The sequence below is a fragment of the Manacus candei genome, unplaced genomic scaffold, assembly GCF_025592945.1.
Source record: "Manacus candei isolate 608988 ecotype Guabito, Panama unplaced genomic scaffold, ASM2559294v1 h1tg000051l, whole genome shotgun sequence".
Classification (NCBI taxonomy): domain Eukaryota; kingdom Metazoa; phylum Chordata; class Aves; order Passeriformes; family Pipridae; genus Manacus; species Manacus candei.
In genome coordinates this window covers 5,749,401-5,764,283 of record NW_026138099.1, presented here as the reverse complement: position 1 = coordinate 5,764,283, position 14,883 = coordinate 5,749,401, and the positions used below count along the sequence as shown (strand labels likewise).

The 14,883-nt window shown below is 39.9% G+C and overlaps 2 protein-coding genes across 5 annotated transcripts in view; both read right to left on the bottom strand.

Moving 5' to 3' along the window:
• The window catches only part of LOC127477273 (uncharacterized), a 702,414-nt gene that overhangs the window by 102,058 nt on the left and 585,473 nt on the right, over nt 1-14,883 (bottom strand). The gene's annotated exons all lie outside the window — the stretch shown is intronic.
• The window catches only part of BNC2 (basonuclin 2), a 344,665-nt gene that overhangs the window by 113,160 nt on the left and 216,622 nt on the right, over nt 1-14,883 (bottom strand). For all 3 annotated transcript variants that reach the window (XM_051801370.1, XM_051801371.1, XM_051801372.1), the window contains exon 4: nt 4,589-4,824. In XM_051801370.1, coding sequence (XP_051657330.1) covers nt 4,589-4,824 — 236 coding nt within the window. The remainder of the gene's footprint in view (nt 1-4,588; nt 4,825-14,883) is intronic.

The window sequence follows — 14,883 nt, the reverse complement described above, 5'->3', positions numbered from 1 at the left end:
ACATTCCATGCTTGTAATCACAGAATCACAGAATCAACCAGGTTGGAAAAGATCTCCAAGATCATCAAGTCCAACCCTTGATCCAACACCACTGTGGTTACTAGACCATGGCACTAAGTGCCACATTCATTCTCATCTTAAAAATCTCCAGGGATGGTGAATCCACCACCTCCCTGGGAAGCTCGTTCCAATGTCTGATTACTCCCTCTGTAAAAAATTTCTTCCTAATATCCAACCTAAACCTCCCCCGGCACAGCTTAAAATCATGCCCTCTTGTCCTACTGCTGGCTGCCTAGGAGAAGAGACTGACACTCACCTAGCTACGACCTCCTTTCAGGGAGCTGTAGAGATGGGGTCTCCCCTGAGCCTCCTCTTCTCCAGGCTGAATAACCCCAGCTCCCTCAGCCTCTCCTCACAGGACTTGTGCTCAAGACCCTTCACCAGCTTGTTGCTCTTCTCTGGACCTGCTCCAGCACCTCAATGTCCTTCCTGAACTGAGGGGCCTAGAACAGGACACAGTACTCCAGGTGTGGCCTCACCAGCGCTGAGTACAGGGGAAGAATCACTTCCCTGGTCCTGTTGGCCACACTGTTCCTGCTCCAGGCCAGGATGCCATTGGCCTTCTTGGCCACCTGGGCACACTGGCTGGCTCATGTTCAGCTTCTTGTCAATCCAAACTCCCAGGTCCCTTTCTGCCTGGCTGCTCTCCAGCCACTCTGTGCCCAGCCTGTAGCACTGCAGGGGGTTGTTGTGGCCAAAGTGCAGGACCCAGCATTTGACCTTGTTGAACCTCATCCGATTGGAATCAGACCATCTATCCAGCTTGTTCAGGTCCCTCTGCAGAGCTCTCCTGCCTTCCAGGATATCAACACTCCCCCCCAGCTTGGTGTCATCTGCAAATTTGCTAATGGTGGACTCAACCTCCTCATCCAGATCATCAATAAAGATATTAAACAGGACTGGGCCCAACACTGATCCCCAGGGGGACACTACTTGTGACCAGCTGCCAACTGGATGCAGCCCCATTCACCACCACTCTCTGGGCCCGGCCCTCCAGCCAGTTCCTAACCCAGCACAGAGTGCTCCTGTCCAAGCTGTGGACTGCCAGTTTTTTCAGTAGAATGCTGTGGGAGACGGTGTCAAAGGCTTTGCTGAAGTCCAGATAGACACATCCACAGCCTTCCCCTCATCCACCAGGCAGGTCACCTGATCACAAAAGGAGATCAGGTTGGTCAGACAGAACCTGCCCCTTCTAAGTCCATGCTGGCTGGGTCTGATCCCTTGTCCATCCTGTAGGTGTTGTGTGATTGCACTTAAAACAATCCGGTGCATAACCTTGCCAGGCACTGAGGTCAGGTTGACAGGCCTGTAGTTTCCCGGGTCCTCCTTCAGACCCTTTTTGTGGATTGGTGTGACATTCACCAACTTCCAATCATCTGGGACCTGCCCAGTGAGCCAGGACTGTTGGTAAATGATGGAGAGTGGCTTGGCGAGCTCTTCCCCCAGCTCCCTCATCACCCTAGGATGGATGCCACCTGGTCCCATAGACTTGTGAGGATCCAAGTGGTTTAGCAAGTCGCTAACTGTTCCCTCCTGAATTACAGAGGGGCTATTCGGCTACCTGTCTCTGTCTACCAGCTCCAGAGGCCAATTGTTCTGAGGACAACCTGTCTTACTGCTGAAAACTGAGGCAAAGAAGATGTTAAGTACCTCAGCCTTTTCCTCATCTTTGGTGACTATGGTCCCCCCCCATGTCCAACAAAGAGTGGAGGTTTTCCTTGCCCCTCCTTTCGCTACTGTATTTGTAGAAGCACTTCTTGTGGCTAACAGATGTGGCTAGATTGAGTTCAAATTGTGCCTTTGTCTCTCTAATTTTCTTTCTACATGACCTAACTATATTCCTAAACTCTTCGTGAGCAGCCAGCCCTTTTTTCCATAGCCAGTAAGCTCCCTTTTTTCCCCCAATTTCCTTCAAAATCTCCCTGTTCAGCCAGACCAGTTGTCTTCCCTGACAGCTTGCCTTTCAGCACATTGGGACGGCCTGCTCCTGTGCGTGCAAGACTTCCTCCTTGAAGCATGTCCATCCCTCCTGGACCCCTTTGTTTTCAGGGGCTGTTTCCCCAGGTACCCTATGAACCAGTCTTCCGAGTAGGCCAAAATCTGCCCTCCAGAAGTCCAGCGTAGAGGTTTTATTGATGGCCCTCCTTGCATCCCTGAGTATTGAAACCTCTGTCATTTCATGGTCACTGAAAGGCCCCAGATGGCCTCCAACCACCACATCTCCCACCAGCCCCTCTCTGTTTGTGAACAGCAGGTCTAGTGGGGCCCCATCCCTGGTAGGCTCATTTACCAGCTGGAGGAGGAAATTATCCTCTATACACTCTAGGAATCTCCTGGACTGCCTCTTCTCTGCTGTGTTGAGTTTCCAGCAGACATCCAGAAGGTTAAAGTCGCCCACAAGAACAAGGGCTGGTGATTTTGAGACATCCACCAGCTGCTTGTAGAATAATTCATCACCCTTGTCATCCTGGTTGGGTGGTCTGTAACAGACTCCCACCAGGATACCAGCCTTGTTGGCCTTCCCCCTGATTCTGATCCACAGACACTCAGCCTTATCATTACTGACCTCAAGTTCTACAGTCAAGAGACTCTCTAACATATAGAGCCACCCCTCCACCTCTCCTACCCTGCCTGTCCCTTCTGAAGAGCTCACAGCCACCCATGGCAGCACTCCAGTCATGCGAGTCATCCTACCACATTTCCGTGATGGTGACTACAGCACAGCTTTCCCGCTGCACGATGGCTTCCAGCTCCTCTTGTCTGTTACCCACGCTGTGTGCATTGGTGTACATGCACTTCAGCTGGGCTGCTGATTTCACTTCTAACTCTGGCTTTCCACCCTCAGGGTCATCTCTGGATAGCCTGGTTTCAACCTCTTCCCCCTTCAAACCTAGTTTAAAGCCCTCCTGATCAGCCTCAACAACTTATGGGCTAGAGTTCTATTGCCCTTGCAAATATATAATTACGCCTAACTATTAATTCCATTTAGTAAACAGCAGATTTCTAATGTTATCTCTTAGATATGATGTGGGTTTTTTCCATGTATTCCTTTGCAAATCATATTTCTTCATCCCTCTTGATCAGTAGCATTTAGAATCTAGAATCTAAAATACGATGCAATATGTATGTAATGCCATTACAGTACGTATTTCTGTAGATATCTCTCATAAATCTATCTTCATTATATATACCTAATATCTATAAATACATATAAACAAATATTTCTATCATATATACATAAATATCAACTGTATGAGTACCATGGATGCATACTTGCATGTAAATTTTAGACTGGTAATGGAAAAAAAGGATCCTGTTGCATCTGAACACGTGTAACCATTAACTTTTACAAAACAGACACCTGAGAGAATCCTAAAACAGTTAAAGAACTCCATTCAGTATATATTCTACCAAGAATAACAAGATCTCATTATTAAAGTAGTTCTCTTTTTAGTTCTTTTTCTAGAACTGTTCTACAATTTAGCGCACTTTTCTGTGAAAATCTAGGTATAGAGCATTTAAGAATATGAGCACAGAATGCAAAGACTTCCACAGAATCACATAAAGCTAATTTACTTCTTTCACACAAAAGACACAAACTGAAGAGACAGAATTTCGCAGATCAGGAATAAAGAATCCCATATTTTCTATGAAGTGCCAAGCACACTATTATTTCCTAAGAAAATAAAGAAATAAATCAGAAACTAAAATTTTCAAAGTTTTTCAAGCATGTCCACTTCGATAACTGGATGACTTCTACATGATGCAGAGCTCCCACAAAGTCAGTAGCAATTAAGAGAATTCATAAGTGTGTAGTATTAGATTATTAATCAGAAATAGTCTTACAAAATGTAATAAATCACTTTGGAACCCAAAAGACAATGAAATTCTTCAGATAAGCACCCATATATATTTATGACCATATTCTTAAAGCAAGCCCATCCATGTTTTTGTTTACTTATTTTATGTTTTGTTTGTTTATCTATTTCAACCAATCTGCATGTAACACTTTATTTAAAGCTTCCTTTCTAACATGGCCTTATAAACAGGATTTTTCTGCTTATACATTACACTGTACAGATACTTTCCAATACTACCATGATCACAACCTCTTTTCTTCCATACCTTATGTCTTTCTAAAGAAGGAAAGAAAAGATGAAGGAGCTATTGACTTGTATCTCAGTTTCATAAGTCGAACAGTAGCCCTTGAAACTTTGTCAACTGCCTTTGATGAGCAAATCATGCTTGCAGATAGCTAAGCTCAGTATCTGCAGTATTCAAGATATTTCCTACAATAAGCATAAGCAAGTACAAATAAATACTATGGTATAAAGGAACCTGTATTTTTTCAGCTTAGGAAAAACAGAGTCTTTTATTTTGCCAATACCATCACTAGTCTTAAACATGCCAGACTGAATTTACTACATTTCCTTGTACCTCTTTGGGCACAACATCACTACATCCATACAACAACAACCAAAAAAATCAGTTAACTGGGTTTGGAAACATGCTTTGCTTTATTTCCTACCTGAAGAATGTAGCCTCGAACATAGTCTCGAAGTGTCCAGCCTAAGCCATGTAGAATATGCAACACCTCCTCTTGCTTCAGTACACTGAAAAGTCGATCAAGCAGTATCTTCAGTCTCACAGGGACAGCCTGAGTGCCGTAGAGCATCAAGCTGCTGATGTCAAACACAACATTGGACTGCACAATCTCCACTTGGGTTGGGTGGTAGAGATGCTGAGTACTAAGTTTGTCCAAGGCTGAAAGAAAAGGGTCAAGTATAAGTAAAGAGTAAAGAAAAGACAAGAAAACAACCCCAAAGCATCATGTATACACATCATATTTGGCAGATGCACTTATTTTTCAGAGAAATATCACCTGGATGATTCACAGAATCACAGAATGGTTTGGGTTGGAAGGGAGCTTTAAAGATCATCTAGTCCAAACCCTCTGCCATAGGCAGGGACATCATCAACTAGACCAGGTTGCTCAAAGTCCCGTCCAAACTGATCTTGAATATTTCCATGGATGGGGCATCTACAACCCCATTGGGCAACCTGTTCCAGTGCCTCATCAGCCTCATTGTAAAAAATTTCTCCTTTATATCTAATCTAAATCTACTCTCTTTCAGCTTCATGTCCTTGTCAGAAGTCCCTCTCCAGCTTTTTGTAGGCCTCCTTTCAGCACTGAAAGGTTGCAATAAGGTGACCCTGGAGCCGTGCCCAAGTTTCTTTTCAACTCTTCCCCAGGCTGAAGAACCCCAACTCCCTCAGCCTTTTCTCACAGGAGAGGTGCTTCGTCCCTCTGATCATCTTAGTGTCCCTCCTCTGGACTCGCTCCAAAAGGTCCATGTCTGGGGACCCCAGAGGTGGATGCAGTACTCTAGTGAGGTCTCAGCAGAACAGAATGAAGGGGCAGAATCACCTACCATATCCTGCTGGCCATGCTTCTTTTGATACAGCCCAGGATAAGGTCAGCTTTCTGGGCCGCAAATGCACATTGCTGGCTCATGACCAGCTTCTTATCCACTCAGGTACCCTGAGTCCTTCTCTGAAGGGCTGCTCTCAGTGAGTTCATCCCACAGTCTATACTCATGCCTGGGAGTGCCCCAACCCTGGTACAGGACCTTGCACTTGGCTTTGCTGAACTTCATGAAGTTCCCATGGAACCATCTCCTCAAGTTTGTCCAGGTCCCTCTGGTTGGCATACTGTCCTTCAGGTGTATCAGCCACACCACTCAGCTTGGTGTCTTGTGCATATTTGCTGATATTCTCACTATGTTATTGATGAAGATATTAAACATAATTTTCCCAGTATGGACCCCTGACTCATCACTCCTCATCAATGACCCCACTCATCACTAACGGTGCAGTCTAAAACAGGACTTCCACAGATGCAGTCCAAAACAGGACTGGTTTCCAAAGGTCACAAATAATTTTTAATTCCTATGGTAAAAGGTTGCTCAGCTGAGACTCAGAGACTACAATACTCATAGTTCAAGAGAAATTTATGATTAAATGATGACCAAGACTGAGGCTATCCAGAATTGACTGAGACTGTTAAAGGTTTGATACTTAATCTCTAGAGGAAAAAAAGAAAAGATACACCCTAAACCCCCATTTTTAAACATGTTAAAAGTAAATCCCCTGATGTACCATAAATTCCATCAGGAATTCACTACTACTTGAGTTGGTTAGTTTTTTCACCTCACACAAATTTAGAGATAAAGCGAAGGGAAGTTTACAGGACGAAGGTAGTCAAGCTCTCGTGAAGTTACGTAAGAAGGAACTGCATATGACATCACACATTTTACTGACTACCAGTGTTCAAATTTAATTTTATTTCTATTTTATGGACTAGGCTGCAGTACCTAAAATACTTACTGCTTTTTAAAGAAAAATTTCTAAGCATTTAAAATAATCTTATAGGGACTTCTCTTGTACTTTGGTTTCTTCTTGGTTTATAGTCACTAGAGAGTTCATGTACTCTTGATAAATTGCTTTTGTACATATAGAGCACAAAGGCCCTTATCATTTACTCGCTGGTTTCATTCAACACATTTACTCCAAGGACTACATTGTCAAAGAGTTCTGATTTCCTCATACTTCATTTCTTGCAACTGATTTTTCTAATCTTTTCTATTCTAGTGGCTAAGTCAACTTTGAATAAATAGCTTTAATATTAATTTAACATTCAAACAAGATAATGAATTAGCAAGGCTAGGGACTGCAGTCCTGTGTGTCTCCATAGGACATTTATACTGAAGAATATGAAGGCTGAGATTTTTTTCTTCCAAAAGCTCTTCTTCTGAAGTACTTTGGCTATATAGGCTTCATGAAGTGGAATGATTTATTTACAAAGTCTAATGAATGGGATTTGATATTTTCCTAAGGTGGTTTTTTTGCTTATACCATACCAGATGTGTCCTCAAAGTTCTCAGTAAGAAAAGCCGAGAAAATTGATCTCGTTACTTTGCAGGTTGCGCCGTATGTGTGTTAATATGTATGTATGTGTACCTGGGGGACAGCACAACCCTTTGGAAGGAGTAAAAAAAATTAATTGTTTTCTAATAGATATAACACCTTCTACCAGACTATTGAAATTATTGAGTGGATCTGGATCACCTTGAACTTTCCACCTTCAGTCTTACAGAATGAGAACAGTGTCCAAAGACGTTAACTGGCTTCTCCAAGTTTAGACAAATTCAGACCAGAGCCAAGACATGAACGGATATTTTCTGAATACTCAGTGCTTTTTAATCACTGCATCATACTATATTTCTAATATATCTAATATTTGTTGTTGTTTCTCTCTACTTAACAGTAAATACTATGCCCACATAGTGAGGAAAAACAAGTTCTTCCAGCCAAGGAAGGCTTGTCTTGCTGAAGATTTTAAGGTCATTATTCCACTGTGATCTAAGTCAAAATGACTAAAGGACATCTTTATCTAAAGGCTATTGGGTGGATTACAAAACTAATAGCTAGAATGAGATTACAAAACTCTGTGGACATATACTCACTTCACGTAGTGTGACCACTCTGAAGATAATAGCTTTGGAAAGCCTGAGATGGAATAGAAGTCGAAAAGAAACAAAAAAGGTCCTTCAAATTACTAAGCACAGTATCTGACCAGTGGACAGAAACTTCTACAAGATAACCTGTACTGGTCCATTCAACTGCAATATTTGTTTTCAAGTAGTATTATCTATAGATATCTGATTCTGAAAACACATGCATGAATAAAAATTAGTATCATGTTAGAATACCATTCCAAATGACAGTGAAATTATCTCCAATTTTGATTCGTGGTCTTATTCTGTATATTATGTAATAAACAAATAAGCAATGAAGTTTATCCTTTTAAAGTAGAAGACAGGATGTGCACTGAAATGTGTAATTTATAACACAGCAAAACATATATTATTGTATGGGTGCATAAGAACATTTGCAAGCTAAAGACAGACCTCACGTTACATGGAAAAAAAAAGGTTGTAAATGAAAAGAAATGAAAGGAAACACAGTTATGTTCATATGAGAAACAACAGAATCATAAGAATCTGAAATTCTTTCAAACCATTGACTACTCACACCCCTTCAACTTGTCATGAAAATGAAAATTTTCACTCCAATTTGTAATTTATAAAAATTTTCTTGTTTCTTTAAAAGACAATGCTAAGGAGAATTTGATCACTCCTCTGGTACCCTTAGTGAACTAATGTCAGTGCTCTAGGTGTATTCAAGAGGCCATTCATATTGATAGACAGATACTTTTTCAGGTAAGACATAAGAAAAGACCTTTCTCATTGTTTTTCCTATAAGAGTATTAGCTTTCTGATTCTTGACAAATCTCAGAGTAGATAGTTGTATTCTGCTGTCCTGAATTGCTCACATGACTTTATGTGGATAATGCATTCCTCATCATATTCTGTTCTAAACTATTTGTTTAATTTATACATGCTAATGAACAATGCCCCGTTTCACAAGTGAATACATTCAACAGTATCTGCAGCAGCGTATGACTTAAATGCTTAGGAGGCTTCAAGATTAAATATGCTATATAAAAGAATGTGTTTTATTATACCTGGAAAATAACATAAACAGATGTGTCATTATTAAGAAGTTATCAGTGACTGATCATAAAGCACACATTAAAAGTCCATTCAAGGTGCAATGTGAGGTATTACTCAGATTTTGTACAGTTTCAGTGGGATCAAAAGTTCACATATAAAAGTCTTAACATGTTTGTGACGTTTTGGTTGTAACCTGCACAATCTTTTCCAAAAATGCGACTATGATGGGATCAGTTATGTGCTTAACTAAGAAAGATTCCTTTTCTTAACAGCCCTGTTTAATCTTAGCACTGTCTTGATAGTCTGATATTCTTTAATTCAATATAAGTGGAAAGGTGTTCTCTGACACAGGAAGAAGAGATCCAAGGGATCTTAAAATCACGTACTTGCTGAGCATTTAAGATTTTCATGGAATGGCCTAAAAAGACCCTTGTGCTTTACTTTGACAACATTCACTTGAGTAATATTTCTGTGGTGAATTCCAAATTTCAAGTACTTGTTTCAGAAATTTGTACCATTTAAAAAAAGGGAGGCCAAAAAGGATTATAAAGAAGTAGAAGACATGACAGAAGACTGCCTTCAACACCCAAAAATTACCAACTGGATAATTAGTATAGGAATTAGGGACCTTTCAGCAATGTTTTTCCAGTATCAAGTATGCACCATAATAATTTAGAATATTTCAGTTGGAAGGGACTTGTAATGATTACCTAGCCCAACTGCCTGACCACTGCAGGGTTGCTCATCATTTAAAGCATATTAAGAGGCATTTTCCAAATGCCTCTTAAGAAGGGAGAGTCTTGGGGCATCGACCACCTCTCTAGGAAGTCTGTGGTTTGACCACCCTCTTTGTAAATAAATGCTTCCTAATGTCGAGCCTGAACGTTCCCATGTTGGCTTATTAACTCTTTACCTTCTGGAATAGTAAACAAAATCCCCAAGATTTTAGAGAGAATCTACTCAGTATAATCTGAATTGTAAAGAGAACTTTGAAGTTATTTCAATATCAATCTTCATATTACAGCCTGAAGTATTCTTATTATGCAAAATTCCAGTAAAAAAATCTTTATACCTATTTGTAAAAACTCAACGAATAAACTTTTATGTTCCATTTGTAGGTTGTTTTTTTTTTTTTTAATGTAGTAAAATGGGAAGGGGAAATCTACTCCATCAATTATATATTTTTTACTGGAGTTTTGGGACTCTGTGTAATTCAAAGGAAATTAAGTACAAAGGATACATTAAAATAAGGCTAAGCGCTTCTTCAATTCATCAAAAGACAGAAAACAAAGACAACATTTTTCGTTTCATCTATACTGTGTCCAGTTCATAGGCTCAGTTCTGCACATTTACTCATTGCCCTTAGACCCCTTCCTTCCCAATGTGCAGTGAAAAAAAGTCAATCAAATTAAAAGCCATACCTCTGAGCAGATTCCGCTTTTGTCAAGTAAAAGAAATACAATTACGCAGTGATGAATTTTGTACTTTGAAGGTCTCATATTATTTTTTTAATAACTACAATAAAAGCATAAAAGCACGACATTTTGCCTTTACTGAACAGAAAAGAATTTTAAATATCCTGGTTTTAAGCAACTGGAGTTGTAAACACACATATCTCTTGCTAACTTCCTGATCCTAGATAAAAATTTTATTGTTCTAGAGAGGGATGAAAAGGTCTAGTGAAACGCTTCTTTTCAGTTTATTTACCTGGTTATGTATCTCAGAAAACCACAGAGAAGAGTCTATAGGTTGCAATGGGTCATTATGGATCTCATTCCATTTCATTTTTAAATTTGGGCTGCACAATATAACCACTATAGATTTTCCTGCATACTCCCTAGCCAGTTCCCTAACTTGCCAAAGAGGAATACTATTGGAGTATATACATGCATACACACAATGATACAAAACATCATCATCTTTCTGTGCTTACTAGATTCGTTCAAGAGGAGGAAAATGAAAAAAGAATCATATGTAGTTTGTGTCTAGACAATAATAGAGACATTTTTGAAATCTAAATAACTGGGCCACTTTTTGCAGCAAGAGAAACTGAAATTGGAAAACAGATTAAATATACAATACCAACATAAAATGATTCCATAATACGGTTGCAACTACAGTGCATCGAGTATGGTAAAAGAGTGACAGTGCTGAGCACTGTAGTTTGCTGTTGATTTTAGTAGCAAACATGAACAGCTTCATATTTTAAGAGTTCAAGATTTTCTTTTTTTCCATCAATTGCAGTAAAAAATAAAGCACTAAATCCTTTCAAGAACAGAAGGTAGCTTAGGAATGACTGAAATGCTGGAGGGACAGACAAACTACTGCAGTCATAAGAGGTGGCCTAAGCCACCTCTGCATCCTCAGAAGGCAGACTTAATACCACCTTCAACATGGTGTAATGCAGTGCATTTTGAAGGTGGAAAAAATTGCTCCTCAACAATATCATGCTTAGAAGGTGACTAAAGACAATAAAATTTGTGTCTACTGAACAGCTCAAATATTTTCATTGTGTAAGAAATTATCCCACTCCCAGTGCAGCACTGAGAGCAGGGGACATTAACATTTATATGAGAGGGTGAACATCCTGAATCAGTCTCAGTATAAATTTCAGCTACAACATGGCATCCCTTGCTGATCTCCATTTTACTTCTGTCTTCATTGCTTTCACAATTTAATCCATACAGCAGAGCAATGTTCACTGAAACTCTGTGGATTTCAAAAGATCATGGAAGGAGAGTAAGTAAAGCAAATTCTGATTCATAGGGAAAACCAACTTTTCATTATGCCTTTTATTGTACTTAAAAGCTAATAATGGAAATCACTTGCCAAACGCATTTAGTCTCTGACAGAGATCACATATGTGATCTTCTAATTTACAGCTTGCATGTACAGATGTTCACACTTAGTAAAAGGATACTTAATAGCATTTTAAAATTAAACATGTGTTGATAATAGGTGTTGCAAACCCAAACAACACGGCAACTAAACTGATATGTCTTCATGCCTCACCATGCCTCATGCTCTAACAACATTTTTATAACAGATCAAAAAAAACCAACCCAGCGCTTCAGTTGCATGTAAACAAAATAAATGTTATTTAAAAAAGACTGAATGAAAACTTTCATTAATTTTTCTATCTATGATCTGATTCCAAGTTGAAACATTTAGAATGCTACTAGGTTTATGTAGCCAACAGCAGAACCACAGTTTGTTCACAGACATCGCTTGCTGCCTGCAATTTTTTTATCCCTTTGCAAAACTTTGAACCCTCTCCAGCTTTGACACACTGCCTCTTCAGTTAATAACTATCAAGTTTCCCCTTGTCTTCTGTCTACTTTTCTTTGAGGCAATTGCGCACTCAGCACCCCGAGATAATAACACACATCTATAAGATAAAAGCAATAGCATTATTGTAATTGTCTGCCTTTCTCTCTTTAGCCTAATCTTTTTTTCCCCCAGTTTTGACTGCCTCTGTGACACCTGTTTTTGTCTCCTCTGATCCTACGACAGGTTTTCTGCTGACAAGGTTTTTGCCTGACAGAGATTCTGCCAGACAAGAACATAATAAAATATGAAGAACTGCTTGTCAGAGTTTCTGCCAATGCTTACATGAAATGGGGGGAAAAAATAAAAAGTCCTTTTTTTTTTAAAGGGGCCCTTTGCTGGTTCCTTTTGGCCTGTCGGAAAACAGCCTCCCTGGCCAATCCCTGCAAGCCAAACAGGTGTTTTCTTTCGTTTTCTTTCTATACTAACTCCTTTTTCTTCGATAGTGGAAAATATGAACCAAAAAAACACAAAATGTTTTCTCCTAAAAATTAAGGTTAGACTTAACTTTATGTAGGGGTACCTCAAGAGCATGTCTTTGATTCAGAACTGGCTTTCTCAACTAATTATAAAAATAAAACGGTAGGCTTTTTCTCCCTCTTTCTTGTTCACAGCTAATGCGTTCAAAGGAACAAGTTGTAAAGGACCTACACCCCAAGTTCTCAGAAAAATATCTGGGCTACTAGAAACTTCCTACATAGGCAGACTGCAGGAAGGACAACACCTGACTGTGGGGACCATGGTAGGGAAGATGAGACAGAGCCTCTTCTGTGGGATTTGGACCTTGTGTTCCACTTTGTCAGTGTGTGCATTTGTGCCTACGTAAAAAGAGGACTTCAGCATGATTATCCAGATGATTACCCTGATGGAGAAAAACATGTAGATTAATCTTGCAAGCATCCCAACCCACAGCTGCTTTTGTGTGTGCTGGTATCCACTGTCACCTCTGCTACAGACAGCACTATGGATCAGTCCGTGGTGTCACAGTCTTTAGTGCTCCAACTGATCTCTATTGTGCCAACAATCCTCTCTGCAGATTTCCATCCTGGATTCTGAGGCCATGGGTCCAGAACCACTACTAAAGCTCAGGCCTGGACCTTCATTTCCCACCTCAGCTACACTGTAGGTGTGCCTGGCTATAGACCCGTCTTCTAGATTACCCTCAGAACCATGTTACTGGTCCTCCTCTCTAGCCCCACCTTCTTTCATTCCTGATTGAAGCTCCTGGATGGACCCTGGATGAACCCTGCATGCCAGAGATTGCTAGTGGACATCTATGAGTATCTAGTTTAGTTTACCATGGTCAGACCTCAAGGAACTGTGCTCATGATGTAGACATGGTCAGTGTTCCTGTTGGCTTTGACTTCTGGCTCAGACCTTTTTTGTTGGGCAGGCCCACTATCGTTGCTCTTTGACATAGATTAACAGTGTCATTATTGAAACCTAGAATCTGTAATGGAAGCTGCCAAATAAATAATCTCATACACTTTGACTAGTCATTCATCTTTGAACTTTGTCTCTTGTCTCCAAAGCTAAATGTCCCCTTTCTATCAGCCATTAACACCTTAAAACTATTCTCTCCATTAATAATGGTGAGATAGGGTTTAATGGTCCTAAAATCATCTGGTTGACATATTATACACAGTGAGATATAAGCATATTTGGGAGTCTTGGATTGTGGTCTGGATTTGAAGGATTTCCATCTTAATCCTAATGCACCTCAACTCCATTAACTGTGATTCACAGAAATTCTTGGTTGGAAGGGATTTCTGCAGGTTGTCTGGTGCATGCTTCTAATGAAAGCAGGGCCTTGGATTAGGTTATTTTTTTGTCCTGCCAAGATGTCTTTAGTATTTAAAGGGGGGGAAATTCCACCACTTCTCCAGGCAGCCTATTCTACTTTTAATGCATCCTTGAAAACTGCAATGAAAATGCAACAGGCACTGCCCACCTCTTAACATCATTCTGTTTGAATGGAGTATGGTGTGGCAGATGTATTTCACAAAGGCAAGCTAAGACCACGGTGGTGTTTCAGTTCAGGATGTAACTCTGGTTCAAGCCTATGAAACTCTCTCCCACACATGTTAAGCCATCTCAGTTTTTCCAGGAAAACTCGCTGTCTTTAAGTTGCTCACAGCTGAAGATGTTCAGACCCTGTGAAGACTGGTTCATAAAACTAGTCCTACCATTCATCCACCTTTCCCATCCCAATTCAGGTACTGTGACCATTTCACAAATCTCCTGTTAAATACACTTCAGAAAAACTGACAATTAGACAACAAAGTCTCTGAGACTCATGTTACACATTGCTTGTATTATCTTTTCTCCTTCCAAAATCCAGATGGAAATGGAAACACTACTGTCTGCTAAATTAATCTGGGGCAAGTTTCCTCATAATGCCATAGCTCAAATTGAAATTATCCTTGTAGATAAAAAAAAAAAAAAGGTTTTTTTTGTTCAATTTCAGATTTGCAAAACAGAAAGCCGAGGTAAAGTTACTCATGATATGATTGTTATTTTGAACATCTGAAAGCAGCATGAATTTTTTATTCTTGAAGTCAAATCCCATTTTAACCTTATAAAATATATGGGTAGGGATTATTTCACTTAGAGCTCTTTCAATTTGCATTCTGATTAACCTAGAGAACTCTAGTTAATTAAGATGTTCCTATAAACAATTAAGCTTCTTTTAGGATTGTTAAGAAGATATAAAAATTTATGATGTAATAAAGTGCAATAAAATGATAAAGTGGTTAGCACAACACAGCAATTCATGTGCAGCAGTGTAGGTGTTAAAAGAGACAAGCAAGCAGGTACTGTCAACTAAACATCCTGGAGTGGATGCATGTCATAGAAGTTCACCACTACTTCCCCACAAATCTGTTGGTGATTTGCACTCCCAAGTCCCACAGAATTTATC